This window comes from Drosophila arizonae, chromosome 4 (genome assembly GCF_054131065.1).
Source record: "Drosophila arizonae isolate 15081-1271.41 chromosome 4, UAZ_ARI_1.0, whole genome shotgun sequence".
Classification (NCBI taxonomy): Eukaryota; Metazoa; Arthropoda; class Insecta; order Diptera; family Drosophilidae; genus Drosophila; species Drosophila arizonae.
The window spans coordinates 16,468,433-16,481,917 of NC_142924.1; the positions used below are offsets into that span (position 1 = coordinate 16,468,433).

Genomic DNA, 13,485 nt, shown 5'->3' on the forward strand with positions numbered 1-13,485 from the left:
CTATATGGTGGAGGGCCGATCGGTCGGTCGGGTGTGAGTATGTTGATTATATCACGTGTTGCGCGTGTCGTGTGAACGCGTTTACCGTTTTCAGCCTTATCATTTAATTAGTTACGGCTAGCCGCCCTGACGTCACTAACTCTGACACCCTGTATTACCATTAAAATATAATTATATATAGATGGCGGAAACTAATGATTATACAGATCAATATTTTAGTGAATGATTAAATATTTTTGTGAATAAAATGAATTGCCATTTGCAGGTGGCAACTAGATACCCCAGATGAAAGAAAAGTTCTGCTGAGCTCCACTTGGTGGTTTTATTAAGCGGTATATGCTAGTTTTCACAGCTTAGGCAGATCTCTGGACTTTTCCCTTGGAGTTTTTCGGAGTTTCCCGCACACAACTCCAGTTCAGTTTTTGGGGAAGCTACCAAAAAGCCCCCGGGCAACTAAATTACCTCGGCAAGAGATATGGAAAACGAATTTCCATATCAGCATGATTGTCATTAAATGGGAATGCTGATATGGAGAGTAGCTTCACGTGTCCCACACGTTTTGTCAGCCCAAAGTTGATTTTATTTTATTTTTTGCACAAATGTCAAGTGTTTATTCAGTTTTTGATTTGTTTTTGTTTTTGTTTTTTTTTTTTTTTTTTTTTTTTTTTTTTTGGGTATACATTAACTCACATTTATTGATTAGCTTTCAAAGTGTTTTGTTTAGTTTGGCGCAACTGTACTTGGTAGTTAGCATATATACTTAAATATGCATTGTATATGTTTATACATATAGTTAGACTTATTTACAATAATACAATTAGCGATATGATTATTGTTTGTAGTTGTATTTATTATTATTATTTTTTATTGATAATCTTACTTGTATTATTATTTTTTTTTATTGATTATCTATTTAAACTGCTGGATTGGCTTTTAGGCATTTTTATTTTATATACAATAGTGATAGTTTTATTTATTCTTTTTTTTTTTAATTTAGTTTATATTTTAAAGCTTTTGTTTGGCCCAACAAAAAAATGTTGCATGTGCTAGTAGAAAACTTTAGCCAGCGCAGAGCATCTTGAGAGTAAAGTTTTGGTTGAGAGCAAAGATATGAAATAGATTGCTAATGCTGCCTAAGACTTGATGCTGTTCAACTAATTTATATTTTTAGTATTAGATATTTGCTTTAATATATATCTATATTTACTTAAAGTTCTTTGCCCCAGTTCTCATTTTCATATATTTTGAAGACTTGCCTTGTTTAGGCTTAAATTATTAAATGTGTTTTTTATGTTTCTTTTAATACTTGAGTTCCCTGTCTACTTCCTGTTATTCACATAAATTTTAGCCGCCTAGTTGCCTAGACTGCTAGCAGATAAATATTTATGCATTGAATTACCAATTATGCTATTATTATATTTTCTCATTTTTTTTTTTAACTTATGCTCTTTATTTGATAAAGTTTAATTCTTATATACAACTGATATCTTGTAGATTTATTTATTTATATATTTATTTTTATTTTTTTATTGAAGCTTATTTGTCAATGGCCCTAGCTGGATCTATCTAGAGGAATATGGCCAGCTGTGCGTATATCTCCACGGCCACCAGGAGGCCCATTATGGAGATGTTCACAGCGCAGTAGACGCGTCGCAGTGAACGTCGGCGCTTACGCTGACGCTGACTATAACATTTGGCAGCGAGCCGCGCTCCAGGCTGCAGATCCTGGCGACTGCCGTCGACGTCGTCGTCGTCATCGTCGTCGTCGCTGCTGCTGCCGTTGCCGCTGGCATCGCTTCCGCTGGACGTTGGCTGGAGATCGTTCCCATTTGCTGCAGCTCCATTGTGACATGGCGGCCAATGTCAAACCGACGCCAAGGACGAACTGCTGTCGTAGGCCACCAGCAGGGAGTCGTTCTCGTCGCTGCCGCTGCCCGCGCTGCGCTCCGACTCGTTGATCACCTCCAGCTGTGTCTGGGGCCGACTGATTTTGTACTTGTTGTGCCGCTTATTGATCAGCACGCTGCGTATGTTGTTGTTGTTGCGTCGATGGCGCTGACTCTTGATACGCACTGCTGCGGTGCGGGGACGCGATTTGCCACCGCCGCCGCCGCTGCCGCCGCCCGAGCCCAGCATGCTGCAATCGGCATCATCCTGTTGCCCCAGCTCCAGCTGCTGCTCATCCTCATCCTCATAGTAGTCATAGTAGTCATCGTAGTCATAGCCCACGTCATCCTCAGCCCCGTCATCGTCGTCGTCCTCGTCATCGTAGTCAAAGTCAAAGTCAAAGATCGTACAGCAGCCGCTCTCGGCCTCCACGCTGTAGCGTCGCTGGCGCTGCTTGGCTCGCTTGCCCTCCAGATGGACAATCGAGGATTTGCTGTGCGTGCTCACGCTCTTGTACATGGGCGCAAAGATGGCAGTCTTGGCCTAGTTGAATGAGTCAATAAAGAACCAAATAAGGAAAACACAATCTATTCGTTTCATTTAAATCAAATTGAAAGTGATTTTCAATTTAGAGCAAGAGCAAAACAATGAAAGAGCTTGCAGGAGCTTCAAACATACCTCCGGTCCACGCCAGGTGATGCCCGAACGCACGAGATTATAGAAGCGCAAAACGCCCCACATGGCTAGCACCTGTTTGAATTAGATGGAAGGGAGTCAACCTTTAATTGAGTCACATAAATTTCACTTAGCACACACACGCACACACACACACACACATAGGTTAAATACACACAAAATACATAAAGCATACGCTGCTGGCAAAGTCAGCAGAGTATATTGGCTTTTAAGTGACATGAATGTAAGTTATTCGATTTTGGCCAGATTTTTCAACACATTAACTAAAGGAGCCAAAGGAGCTAAAGGAGCTAAAAGAGCTAAAGGAGCTAAAGGAGCCAATGAAATCAAGGGAACTAAAGGAGCCAAAGCAACTGAAGAAGCTGACGGAGCCAAAGGAAACAAAGAAGCCAAAGCAGCCAAAGCAGCTAAACTAAGTAAGCTCATGTAATGGCAGAGCATTGCATAGTCGGTGTGCCCCGCTTTCCTCTCATTGTTCTAATGGATTTTCACCTGTAATCAAATTATTTATTGCATATGTCGCTTATTTCGCCTGAACGAAGGCTTAAATCAATAAATTCCAACCGATAATAATAAAATCGAAAACAAACTGTGCTGCTTGCTGTGCCTTGCACACTCGACCGGGTAAATTATTCATAGCACAGTAGTTTATCTCTATAGTTTGTACATACAACAACAATTTTAGTGCTGGATATTTTAATCAATTTTGAACAATTCATCCAAATTACCTGTAAAATTTTGTCAACTCAACTTTTTTTTTTTTCGCTAGTTCAGCAATAGTTTTATAATCTGTTTGTGCCTCGACGATGTTTCAAATGCTGCCCTACGATCATCAACTCTGCCTAATGGCCTACAGCTATAAGCTGGACCTGAACGCGTGTAGACGGCCAGTGGAACAGAAGGATTTATCAATGGATAAGGTTCTCATAATGCATCGGATTCTGGTGTTGTCGTGTCTGATCGCTGTGGTGAGGGCATAATAATTGTGAATTGTCTTGGGCTAGGCATTAGTCTGTAATCATCGCTACTCCTGCTAGATTAAAGGTGTGGTTGACTTTGTGAAGCATTACTGCAGCCCCAGAACAAAGTTAAGCACTCTATGGCAAAATGATAGGTTTTTGGTATTGCAGCCAGCTACAACGCGCAAATGTCGTTGTGTCATTAGTTTTATACATCTGAATTTTTGGCTGGTCTTGACCTATGCTACCGTATCCGTAAGACCAGGAAGACCCTATGCATTTACAGATCTATTCATAGCTCAAATATTTGCAGTTCACACCTTCACTGATGCTGCCCTGGCTGATCTATTATTACGCACTACTCGGCCTTCGATTGATGAAGTTTGGACTTAAAGCTGCAGAGAACAAATTGAAGGATGAACGTCTGAAAGCAGCGGTAGTGCTGTCGAATTTGATATTCAAGATCGGGTTTGTCACATTTTGCAAAAAGGACTTTCAGGCAGTCCTTGATACAATTAGTACTTAATATTTTATACATATAATTTATTTTTTGATACCAATGCTCTTTTATAATAAATAGAACAAGCGAACAAGTTGAGTTTTGGGAGGGTCTTGAAGAGAGAAAGAACTCTAATCTCAGCCAAAGAAGAAGAAGATTAGATATAGATTTGAGATAGAATATGGAAATGAATAGAAATTAAATAATGGATAATGAGTCTTTATATAAGATTTACTTGAAGTTATATGATTATTTCTTGAAAGGACACACTCACACACATACATACATATATTTAATATTTAATATTTCCTTTACTTACATTGATAAAAGCGCGTGCTATGAAGAATGCCACCTCCGCCTTGCACATGGCATCGAATTGCTGTAATAAAAACAAAATATTTTTAGTAAATCGCATTTTTAAATTTTAATAAAACTAATCAGATCTCAGGCATATTTAATTAAAGTAATTGCAGCTCTAAATCAAAGCTTAAATATATAGTTCAACTGCAACAACTGCTACACATTAAACACAACTAGCACGACTTGTAGTTACCCTTTCATTTAACCATTTATTCATTTATATTTAATACATTTTTAAGTGTTTTAAGTGTGGTTAAAATTTCCGCAATTTTCATTATTTTCGCTGTGGCTGGCGGGGCATAAATGAAAAGGAGGCAAACTTTTTGCTCAGCTGCCACAGCGAGTGCAGAAAACATGAATTTTACCTCAACAATTGCAATAAATTATGCATGAGGCGGCAATTTTGTAACGTTTTTGGTGGAAAACAAGCAACAAATGCAACAGCAAAAAAAAAAAAAAACAAAAAAAAAAAAAAAAAACAGAAAACGCGAACGCGCTTATACAAAAAGTGGCAAAAAAAAAAAAAAAAAAAAAATTGGAGAAAAGCAAATGAAAATGGCGTTGGGGACAAAGCGGAACGCAAAAGCAATGGCATGGAAAAATGCCCAAGTCACAGGAGGCGAGTGCCTATGTGTGTGTGTGTAAGTGCATGTGTGTAATAAGCCTATGTTAGCTCAAAGCGCAAGAGAGATGGAACTGTTAGAGAGTAAGTGAATGAACCCTGTCCGTTGTCAGCTGTGAGCTTTGCGGCATCGCTTTGCCACTAGTTTTAAGTGTATGTGCGACCTCTTGAGCTTTTTATTTCACTTTGCACTCGGCTATGCGCTCTAGGTGTTTAGATAGGCATATTAGTAATGAATAGTCTGTGGCTTAACAGATTATTAATATGGATTTACAATTATATTATCAAGCTCATCAGGAGTTAATTTTAATTATAACAAAATTGATAACATTAATATTTATTATTAGTATTATGAAAAATATATTTGCAATAGTGATATTAAAAATTAATTTTTATTTTATTGCAAAAGAGTTGTGTTTAACATTTTTTAAATTTATATATATTTATTCTTGTTCTTTTTTTTTTTTTTTTTTTTTTTACATTATAAAAATTTAAGAAAATTATATATTATTACAAATAATACATAAATCCATATAGCCTTCAATTATCATATTTATCATTTCCTATATCCATCTTATCTTCTTTTATTTTGCTGCTAATTTTCAACAGACTAATGTAAAATTTAAAATATTCCCAAAAATATATTCATCAATTGCTCAGCTCTCGCAAATCTCTTTCTAATTCCCAGTGTGTGAAAACGGAATCGGGAACGGATCAATAAGCCATGGAAGAGCACGAATAAATTAAAACAAAGCATATGCTCTGTGTTTACATATCAATTTTATTGTTTGTCGATTGTAGTGCATTTGGCTGTCGATAGCAGCGGACCCTAACCCAAATCCATTGTTTGAATTTAGCATAAAAAAGGAACTTTTACATATGTAACGGATTTTGGTCCTTGTTGTTGTTGTTGTTGTTGTTGTTGTTGTTGTTCTCGTTATTGTTATTTTCTAGCATTGAGAACGTGCAATTTATTTGTTTGTTTTGCCAGATCTTTGTACTTCGGCTTCGGCTTCAGCTTTGGCTTTGCCTTTGGCTCGAATTGATTTATGCCAACACCGCATTCGAGAGCTCTCATTGATATCATTGAGAAGGAGCTCCCGCTGCGCCAAGGCTTTTGTTCGGCTAGTGTGCGAACGTTGAGTAGGGCGAAGGGGGATTAGAGCATTCAGTTGATTGGAGGTTTTCATTAAACAAATGGACCGCCAACGAAAGCATCTTAAATATGCATTAAAAGCGTTTTGGCTACCCACCACACTTAGCACTATCCCAGAGGAATCGACTCACCTTGTTCACATGATCACGCAGCACATTCGAATAAACCATGGCGACAGCTTCCAAGGCCATGAACGTAATGTAGCCAATTATCCAGGGTACAATTAGGCCGGGGTTTTCCTGTGGGCAGAGCAGAGCAGAGCATATAAGAAGAGGTACACAAATATTATATCCTGCCAACAAATATTGGAGTTGAAAGGAGTGGAAGTGGAATGGAGGGGAGTGGAAGTGGAAGCGGAGCAGCAGAAGCAATTCGCACACCTTTAGCTGGCATCAAATTGAAGGTTTTCGTTTTCTGCACGCTTTCACTCCATCAAATATTTTATGTGCCCTATGAGAACGTGAATGTGTGAGTATTTTGTGTGTGTGTGTGTATTTGCTTTTGTTTGTTTTTTTTGTAATATATTTCAATAGAGTGCAAAGTCTTTGATTATATTTTCTTTTTCGCACTCTTTCGCGTGTCGAATTTTGAGGTTTACTTATGAAATTTTTTCAGTGCCGTCGCTGACAGCGCCAGCCACAAATTTTTCATTAAAATTTTTAACAGCAACAAGCTGAATGTTAAGAGCTGAGAGCCAGTTCCATTCGCAGTCTTCATACACAGACATACATTATTCCCCCTTTAATGGAGTTTTTGTGGCAAATTCTGCTCACATCCACAAACATGCACACATACACATATATAGCGGCACTTTAGCTGAATTGTTTTCCATACAAATTGTTGAGCAAATAGGCGGGCAGCTTTAATTAATGCCAATGGTCTATGCATTATTTAGCGCATTGCGCAGCGTCAGGTTGTTGGCGCCTAAGAGCGAACTGCAATTAATTTGCCCAACAGCACAATGCTTTTCCACAAACACACACACCCACACACACATACACTATGCTAAGCTCACACATACACAGCGCGCTGTACAAATAAGTGTAGCATACATCTGAGGGCAAATGCGTTGGCGTTCACGTTGTATTTGCTTGCTGTGTGTGTGTGTGTGTGTGCGTGTGTGTTTTTGTTTTGTTTGATTTTTTTTCTGTTTTTGTTTTTACTGTGAGGTCGAAATTAAAAAATTCCACACAATACGCCACGCAATGCTCGCTCCAGCTGTATATAATCTTTGTCATGTGTCGCCGGCAGTCGTCCTCGATCTCGTCCTCCTTGTGGTCCTCCTCCTCGTCGTCGTCGTCGTCATCAGCCAACCGACAGATGGTTTTGTATACCCAATTGTGTGACAAATTGTCTACATTTCTAACCACTGTGCGTGGCATTCAACTTTTCTTCTATTTTTATTCCCTTTTTCTGTTTTCCTTTTTCTCTCTCTCTCTCTTTAATTTTTTGGCAACCCTTTCACAAATATGCTGGGTGGTTCATTTGACTTTATTTACATTTTTTTGTTCTTTGCCAAACATGACTTCATCATAAATCTATATCTAAAAGGTTATTTTGGAGCCGAATTGACAGTCTATGCCTTAGGAGGCAGAAATATTATTATTATCGGAGCCATGCGAATATTAAATTCTAATTATTCTTAATTCTAGTTGAATGCAACTTTTTGATTGTCAATAAATATTTATTTAAATTATCCATAATTTCCATAATTCGCATTTGCTTTATTTATTCATTTGCAGGCAGTTTGATTGGCCTGACAGGGCGTGGCATATGTGTGGAACGGCTGGCAAAATTTGCATTTGCAAGCGCTTTATTTGTTTATGGCCAGCAAACAGTTTAAGCCCAGGCACAAATGTGCATAATTTGCAAATATGCGGCTTCAAGTTATTTGATTTACCATGTACGTGTGTGTGTGTGTATGTGTGATTGTTGGTGTATTGTATGGTATATTTGTATGCGTTTGACAAACTAATTTTTTTGTGTGTGTCATTTTTGGGCAAACGAGCTGTAGCAAAACTTACCCGACAGATGCCAAATATCAGCACAATGCTTAACAATATCATTGACATTTGCGTTCCAATTATGGCAAAATATGCAATTTGCACACCTGCAAGAGTAGAAGCAGAATAGATGAATAAAGATAACAGTTTAACAAATAAAATATGTATACATATATATGTATGTAGCATAAACTTGCTTATATTCAATTTTATTTTGCATTTTATTTGGAGCAACTTTTCTGTCTGCACTCAGTAGATTATGACTCAGTCTGAGTGTGAAATGACATTCTCAAAGTTTTTAATAGTCTAATTCATTGTGTCTTGCCATGCCCCGACACTCGGCACTCGGCACATTGAGCATTTTGATTATTTATTAAAGTGTCGCTCGTTTATTATGCTCATGCACAGTCTGAGAGCATCTCAAGATAATTTCACATTTTATGGCATGTCTCTGTCGCTCGCTCTCTCCCTTTCGCCCTCCCTCTGTCTGTCTCTCTCTCTCTCTCTCTCTCTCTCTCTTAATTGCTTAAGCGAATAAGGCTCATGCTTACCATAGTAGACATCCTGGAGCTCGGCAGATTTGTGCATGTTAACATTGATGCGCCAGGAATAGATCAGCACAATTAGGAGTGATATATTCTGAAATGACAAAGTAATTTGTGTAAGAGCATTAGCCAAAAACATAGCAATGCGAGCCCACATATACATATATTGAATATTAAATGTGAGTGTGTGTGTGTTTCTGGGCTCTCGCAGCGAGCTAATGACATTAAAATATTCAACGGTAAAGTCGCTTTCAAATTTATGCGCTTTAGATGGCAATTATGCGGCACACAAAATTTCTGGCTATAAATAACTAAATGCAAAATTTTACACCTAGCTGAGATATTATTTTATTTATAATGTTTCGTGACTACCCCTGGCCACTTCAACTACGGCACTGAACTCTTGCTGCCCCGGCAACAATAAAGCGTGCCACTAATTGCGGATGCCAAGCGCCAGGTACTTGAAAAGGCAACAACGAAAAAACAACAGCAACGACAACAACAAAACTCTACTGCCTAGTTCCATGCACATAATTTGTATACGTAAATTGCAGTGCAGTTTTCGTTGTTGTTGTTGCTGCTGTTGCTGCTGGTATTGCATTTAGTGCCCATTGTTGAGTCGGGAGTACCTATATAAAAATCCCATGCACGATTCGTCCATTAACATAAATTAAATGCCATAATGAGCGTCATGTAATTGCAATTTATAAGGCGCAATATGAAGTGAAGTGAGTCCAGCAAGACTCCTGCTACTGCTTCTGCTTCTGGTCATGCTTCTGCTGCTGCTTCTGCTTCTGCTTCTGCTCCTGCTGCTGCTCCTGCTCCTGCTCTACAGCTCGTACGCTTTATACGCCCAGCAGATACAGATCTTAATGAGAGTTCGTTTGGTAAATGAACAGAAATGCTAATGTTAATTGCTATAAGCATTTATTTCTAAATTATGGCGTTGCTTACAGCTGTAGTTTTAAATGATAAAACACAAATGAATTGACATGTTTTGTTATCATTAAATATAACAGCAACGGGGCTTGATAGTTTGTGAACTCAGTTATGTCAACAAATGATACGTGTATAAATAGTTCTGTTCACCAGCTCAGTATCATATGTCAGTACGTCTGACTACGTCTGTATTTATCTAGTTTACATAATTTTTAAAGAACTCTATGGGACATACTACAAAAATTTATTTTTGCTTTAGTTCAGTTAGCATCAAGTAAAATGCTATAATATAAATAATTAAAATAAAAAATAAAAAAAAAAAAATAAATAAATAAATAAAAATTATAATAATAATAACAATAATACTAAATAAGTAAAATAATAATAAATAAATAAAATAAAATAAATAAATAAGTAAAACAAAGAATAAATAAGTAAAACCAAAAAAAGAATAAAAATAAACAGCTGTTTAATTAAATTAAATTAATGAAATATAAAGACGGAAAATATAAAAAAAAATTATTTAAGGTTTTTAAAAACATATTTTTTATAGTTAATTCAACTTTGAATGCAATAAAATTTTAGATAATATAAATATATAAATATAGATAAATAAAAATATATGAATATCTTAAAAAATATTTGTTATTTTTTTTTGGTATGGTAATAAAGGAGCTGAGCGGTAATAAGTTTATTTTGAAAAATCAATAATATATAATGCTCTATATTTATATAATTTTTTTTATTTATTAATTTTCTTTATGTGAAAAATTTTTAAGATTAATGTACTAAATAAATATGTAAACGTATCAATTAACAAAAGTATTACATGGAAAATGAACTGGTTTAATTTGATAATGGTAATGTATATTAAATTCCAAGAACTGTTTGTGAAAGAGACAAAATTATTGCTCTATAAATACGGCCCATTAATCGCTTATTAACAAGTCAAATAAATGAGTTTCGCTCATTGGCGTCAGATATATGAAAGTGAATTGTGATAAAAATGCATTCAACACGAGTGGCAATTGTTTTTAATTACGTTGAAGTGTGGCAAATAATGCCACGGGGAGCCTCCGCCAAACAGTTTCGCACCGAACATTGCGCATACGCCCTGTGGGCCGGCGGTCGGACACCATGTGAGGTGAGCAGCATGCGAGTTAATAACTAGAATTGTCGTTTCGCACTTACAATTGTGTAAATTGCAGCTTGTTATGGCCAAATTTTTGGCATGCAACATGCGGCAGCAGCGCGCGCCGCCCGTCAGCGGTCCGTACGGATACAGGATAACCGACTTCATTTTCTCACTGCTGGCAGCGTTGGCGTTGGCAACTGAAATGCAACTTTTGTGTTTTGTATGCATTACGTGGACATTGCAAAATTGTTGAGCAAATAGGCGGGCAGCTTTAATTAATGCCAATGGTCTATGCATTATTTGCGCATTGCGCAGCGTCAGGTTGTTGGCGCTAAGAGCGAACTGCAATTAATTTGCCCAACAGCACAATGCTTTTCCACAAACACACACACCCACACACACATACACTATGCTAAGCTCACACATACACAGCGCGCTGTACAAATAAGTGTAGCATACATCTGAGGGCAAATGCGTTGGCGTTCACGTGTATTTGCTTGCTGTGTGTGTGTGTGTGTGTGCGTGTGTGTTTTTGTTTTGTTTGATTTTTTTTCTGTTTTTGTTTTTACTGTGAGGTCGAAATTAAAAAATTCCACACAATACGCCACGCAATGCTCGCTCCAGCTGTATATAATCTTTGTCATGTGTCGCCGGCAGTCGTCCTCGATCTCGTCCTCCTTGTGGTCCTCCTCCTCGTCGTCGTCGTCGTCATCAGCCAACCGACAGATGGTTTTGTATACCCAATTGTGTGACAAATTGTCTACATTTCTAACCACTGTGCGTGGCATTCAACTTTTCTTCTATTTTTATTCCCTTTTTCTGTTTTCCTTTTTCTCTCTCTCTCTCTTTAATTTTTTGGCAACCCTTTCACAAATATGCTGGGTGGTTCATTTGACTTTATTTACATTTTTTTGTTCTTTGCCAAACATGACTTCATCATAAATCTATATCTAAAAGGTTATTTTGGAGCCGAATTGACAGTCTATGCCTTAGGAGGCAGAAATATTATTATTATCGGAGCCATGCGAATATTAAATTCTAATTATTCTTAATTCTAGTTGAATGCAACTTTTTGATTGTCAATAAATATTTATTTAAATTATCCATAATTTCCATAATTCGCATTTGCTTTATTTATTCATTTGCAGGCAGTTTGATTGGCCTGACAGGGCGTGGCATATGTGTGGAACGGCTGGCAAAATTTGCATTTGCAAGCGCTTTATTTGTTTATGGCCAGCAAACAGTTTAAGCCCAGGCACAAATGTGCATAATTTGCAAATATGCGGCTTCAAGTTATTTGATTTACCATGTACGTGTGTGTGTGTGTATGTGTGATTGTTGGTGTATTGTATGGTATATTTGTATGCGTTTGACAAACTAATTTTTTTGTGTGTGTCATTTTTGGGCAAACGAGCTGTAGCAAAACTTACCCGACAGATGCCAAATATCAGCACAATGCTTAACAATATCATTGACATTTGCGTTCCAATTATGGCAAAATATGCAATTTGCACACCTGCAAGAGTAGAAGCAGAATAGATGAATAAAGATAACAGTTTTAACAAATAAAATATGTATACATATATATGTATGTAGCATAAACTTGCTTATATTCAATTTTATTTTGCATTTTATTTGGAGCAACTTTTCTGTCTGCACTCAGTAGATTATGACTCAGTCTGAGTGTGAAATGACATTCTCAAAGTTTTTAATAGTCTAATTCATTGTGTCTTGCCATGCCCCGACACTCGGCACTCGGCACATTGAGCATTTTGATTATTTATTAAAGTGTCGCTCGTTTATTATGCTCATGCACAGTCTGAGAGCATCTCAAGATAATTTCACATTTTATGGCATGTCTCTGTCGCTCGCTCTCTCCCTTTCGCCCTCCCTCTGTCTGTCTCTCTCTCTCTCTCTCTCTCTCTCTTAATTGCTTAAGCGAATAAGGCTCATGCTTACCATAGTAGACATCCTGGAGCTCGGCAGATTTGTGCATGTTAACATTGATGCGCCAGGAATAGATCAGCACAATTAGGAGTGATATATTCTGAAATGACAAAGTAATTTGTGTAAGAGCATTAGCCAAAAACATAGCAATGCGAGCCCACATATACATATATTGAATATTAAATGTGAGTGTGTGTGTGTTTCTGGGCTCTCGCAGCGAGCTAATGACATTAAAATATTCAACGGTAAAGTCGCTTTCAAATTTATGCGCTTTAGATGGCAATTATGCGGCACACAAAATTTCTGGCTATAAATAACTAAATGCAAAATTTTACACCTAGCTGAGATATTATTTTATTTATAATGTTTCGTGACTACCCCTGGCCACTTCAACTACGGCACTGAACTCTTGCTGCCCCGGCAACAATAAAGCGTGCCACTAATTGCGGATGCCAAGCGCCAGGTACTTGAAAAGGCAACAACGAAAAAACAACAGCAACGACAACAACAAACTCTACTGCCTAGTTCCATGCACATAATTTGTATACGTAAATTGCAGTGCAGTTTTCGTTGTTGTTGTTGCTGCTGGTATTGCATTTAGTGCCCATTGTTGAGTCGGGAGTACCTATATAAAAATCCCATGCACGATTCGTCCATTAACATAAATTAAATGCCATAATGAGCGTCATGTAATTGCAATTTATAAGGCGCAATATGAAGTGAAGTGAGTCCAGCAA

The 13,485-nt window shown here is 37.4% G+C and overlaps 2 protein-coding genes across 2 annotated transcripts in view; one reads left to right on the plus strand and one right to left on the minus strand.

The window, feature by feature from the left end:
- Window positions 1-618: 618 nt before the first annotated feature.
- LOC108620620 (uncharacterized) overlaps window positions 619-13,485 on the minus strand; it is a 35,110-nt gene continuing 22,243 nt past the window's right edge. Inside the window, 6 exon segments of the mRNA XM_089468651.1 lie at window positions 619-2,430; window positions 2,566-2,637; window positions 4,361-4,420; window positions 6,311-6,418; window positions 12,232-12,317; window positions 12,761-12,848. Of these exon segments, the coding sequence (XP_089324777.1) occupies window positions 1,567-2,430; window positions 2,566-2,637; window positions 4,361-4,420; window positions 6,311-6,418; window positions 12,232-12,317; window positions 12,761-12,848 (1,278 nt within the window). The 3' untranslated portion in view covers window positions 619-1,566.
- On the plus strand, window positions 3,213-4,135 carry LOC149269245 (uncharacterized). The gene is made up of 3 exons (XM_089468648.1): window positions 3,213-3,551; window positions 3,621-3,797; window positions 3,856-4,135. The coding sequence occupies exons 1-3, from the start codon at window positions 3,390-3,392 to the stop codon at window positions 4,066-4,068; spliced, it is 552 nt and encodes a 183-aa protein (XP_089324774.1). The 5' UTR covers window positions 3,213-3,389; the 3' UTR covers window positions 4,069-4,135.

Coding starts and splice junctions, on each gene's coding strand:
- LOC149269245 (XM_089468648.1), top strand. CDS start 3,390: ATGTTTCAAATGCTGCCCTACGATCATCAACTCTGCCTAATGGCCTAC. Junction 3,552..3,620: donor TGTCGTGTCTGATCGCTGTG/GTGAGGGCATAA, acceptor TACTCCTGCTAG/ATTAAAGGTGTGGTTGACTT. Junction 3,798..3,855: donor TGACCTATGCTACCGTATCC/GTAAGACCAGGA, acceptor AAATATTTGCAG/TTCACACCTTCACTGATGCT.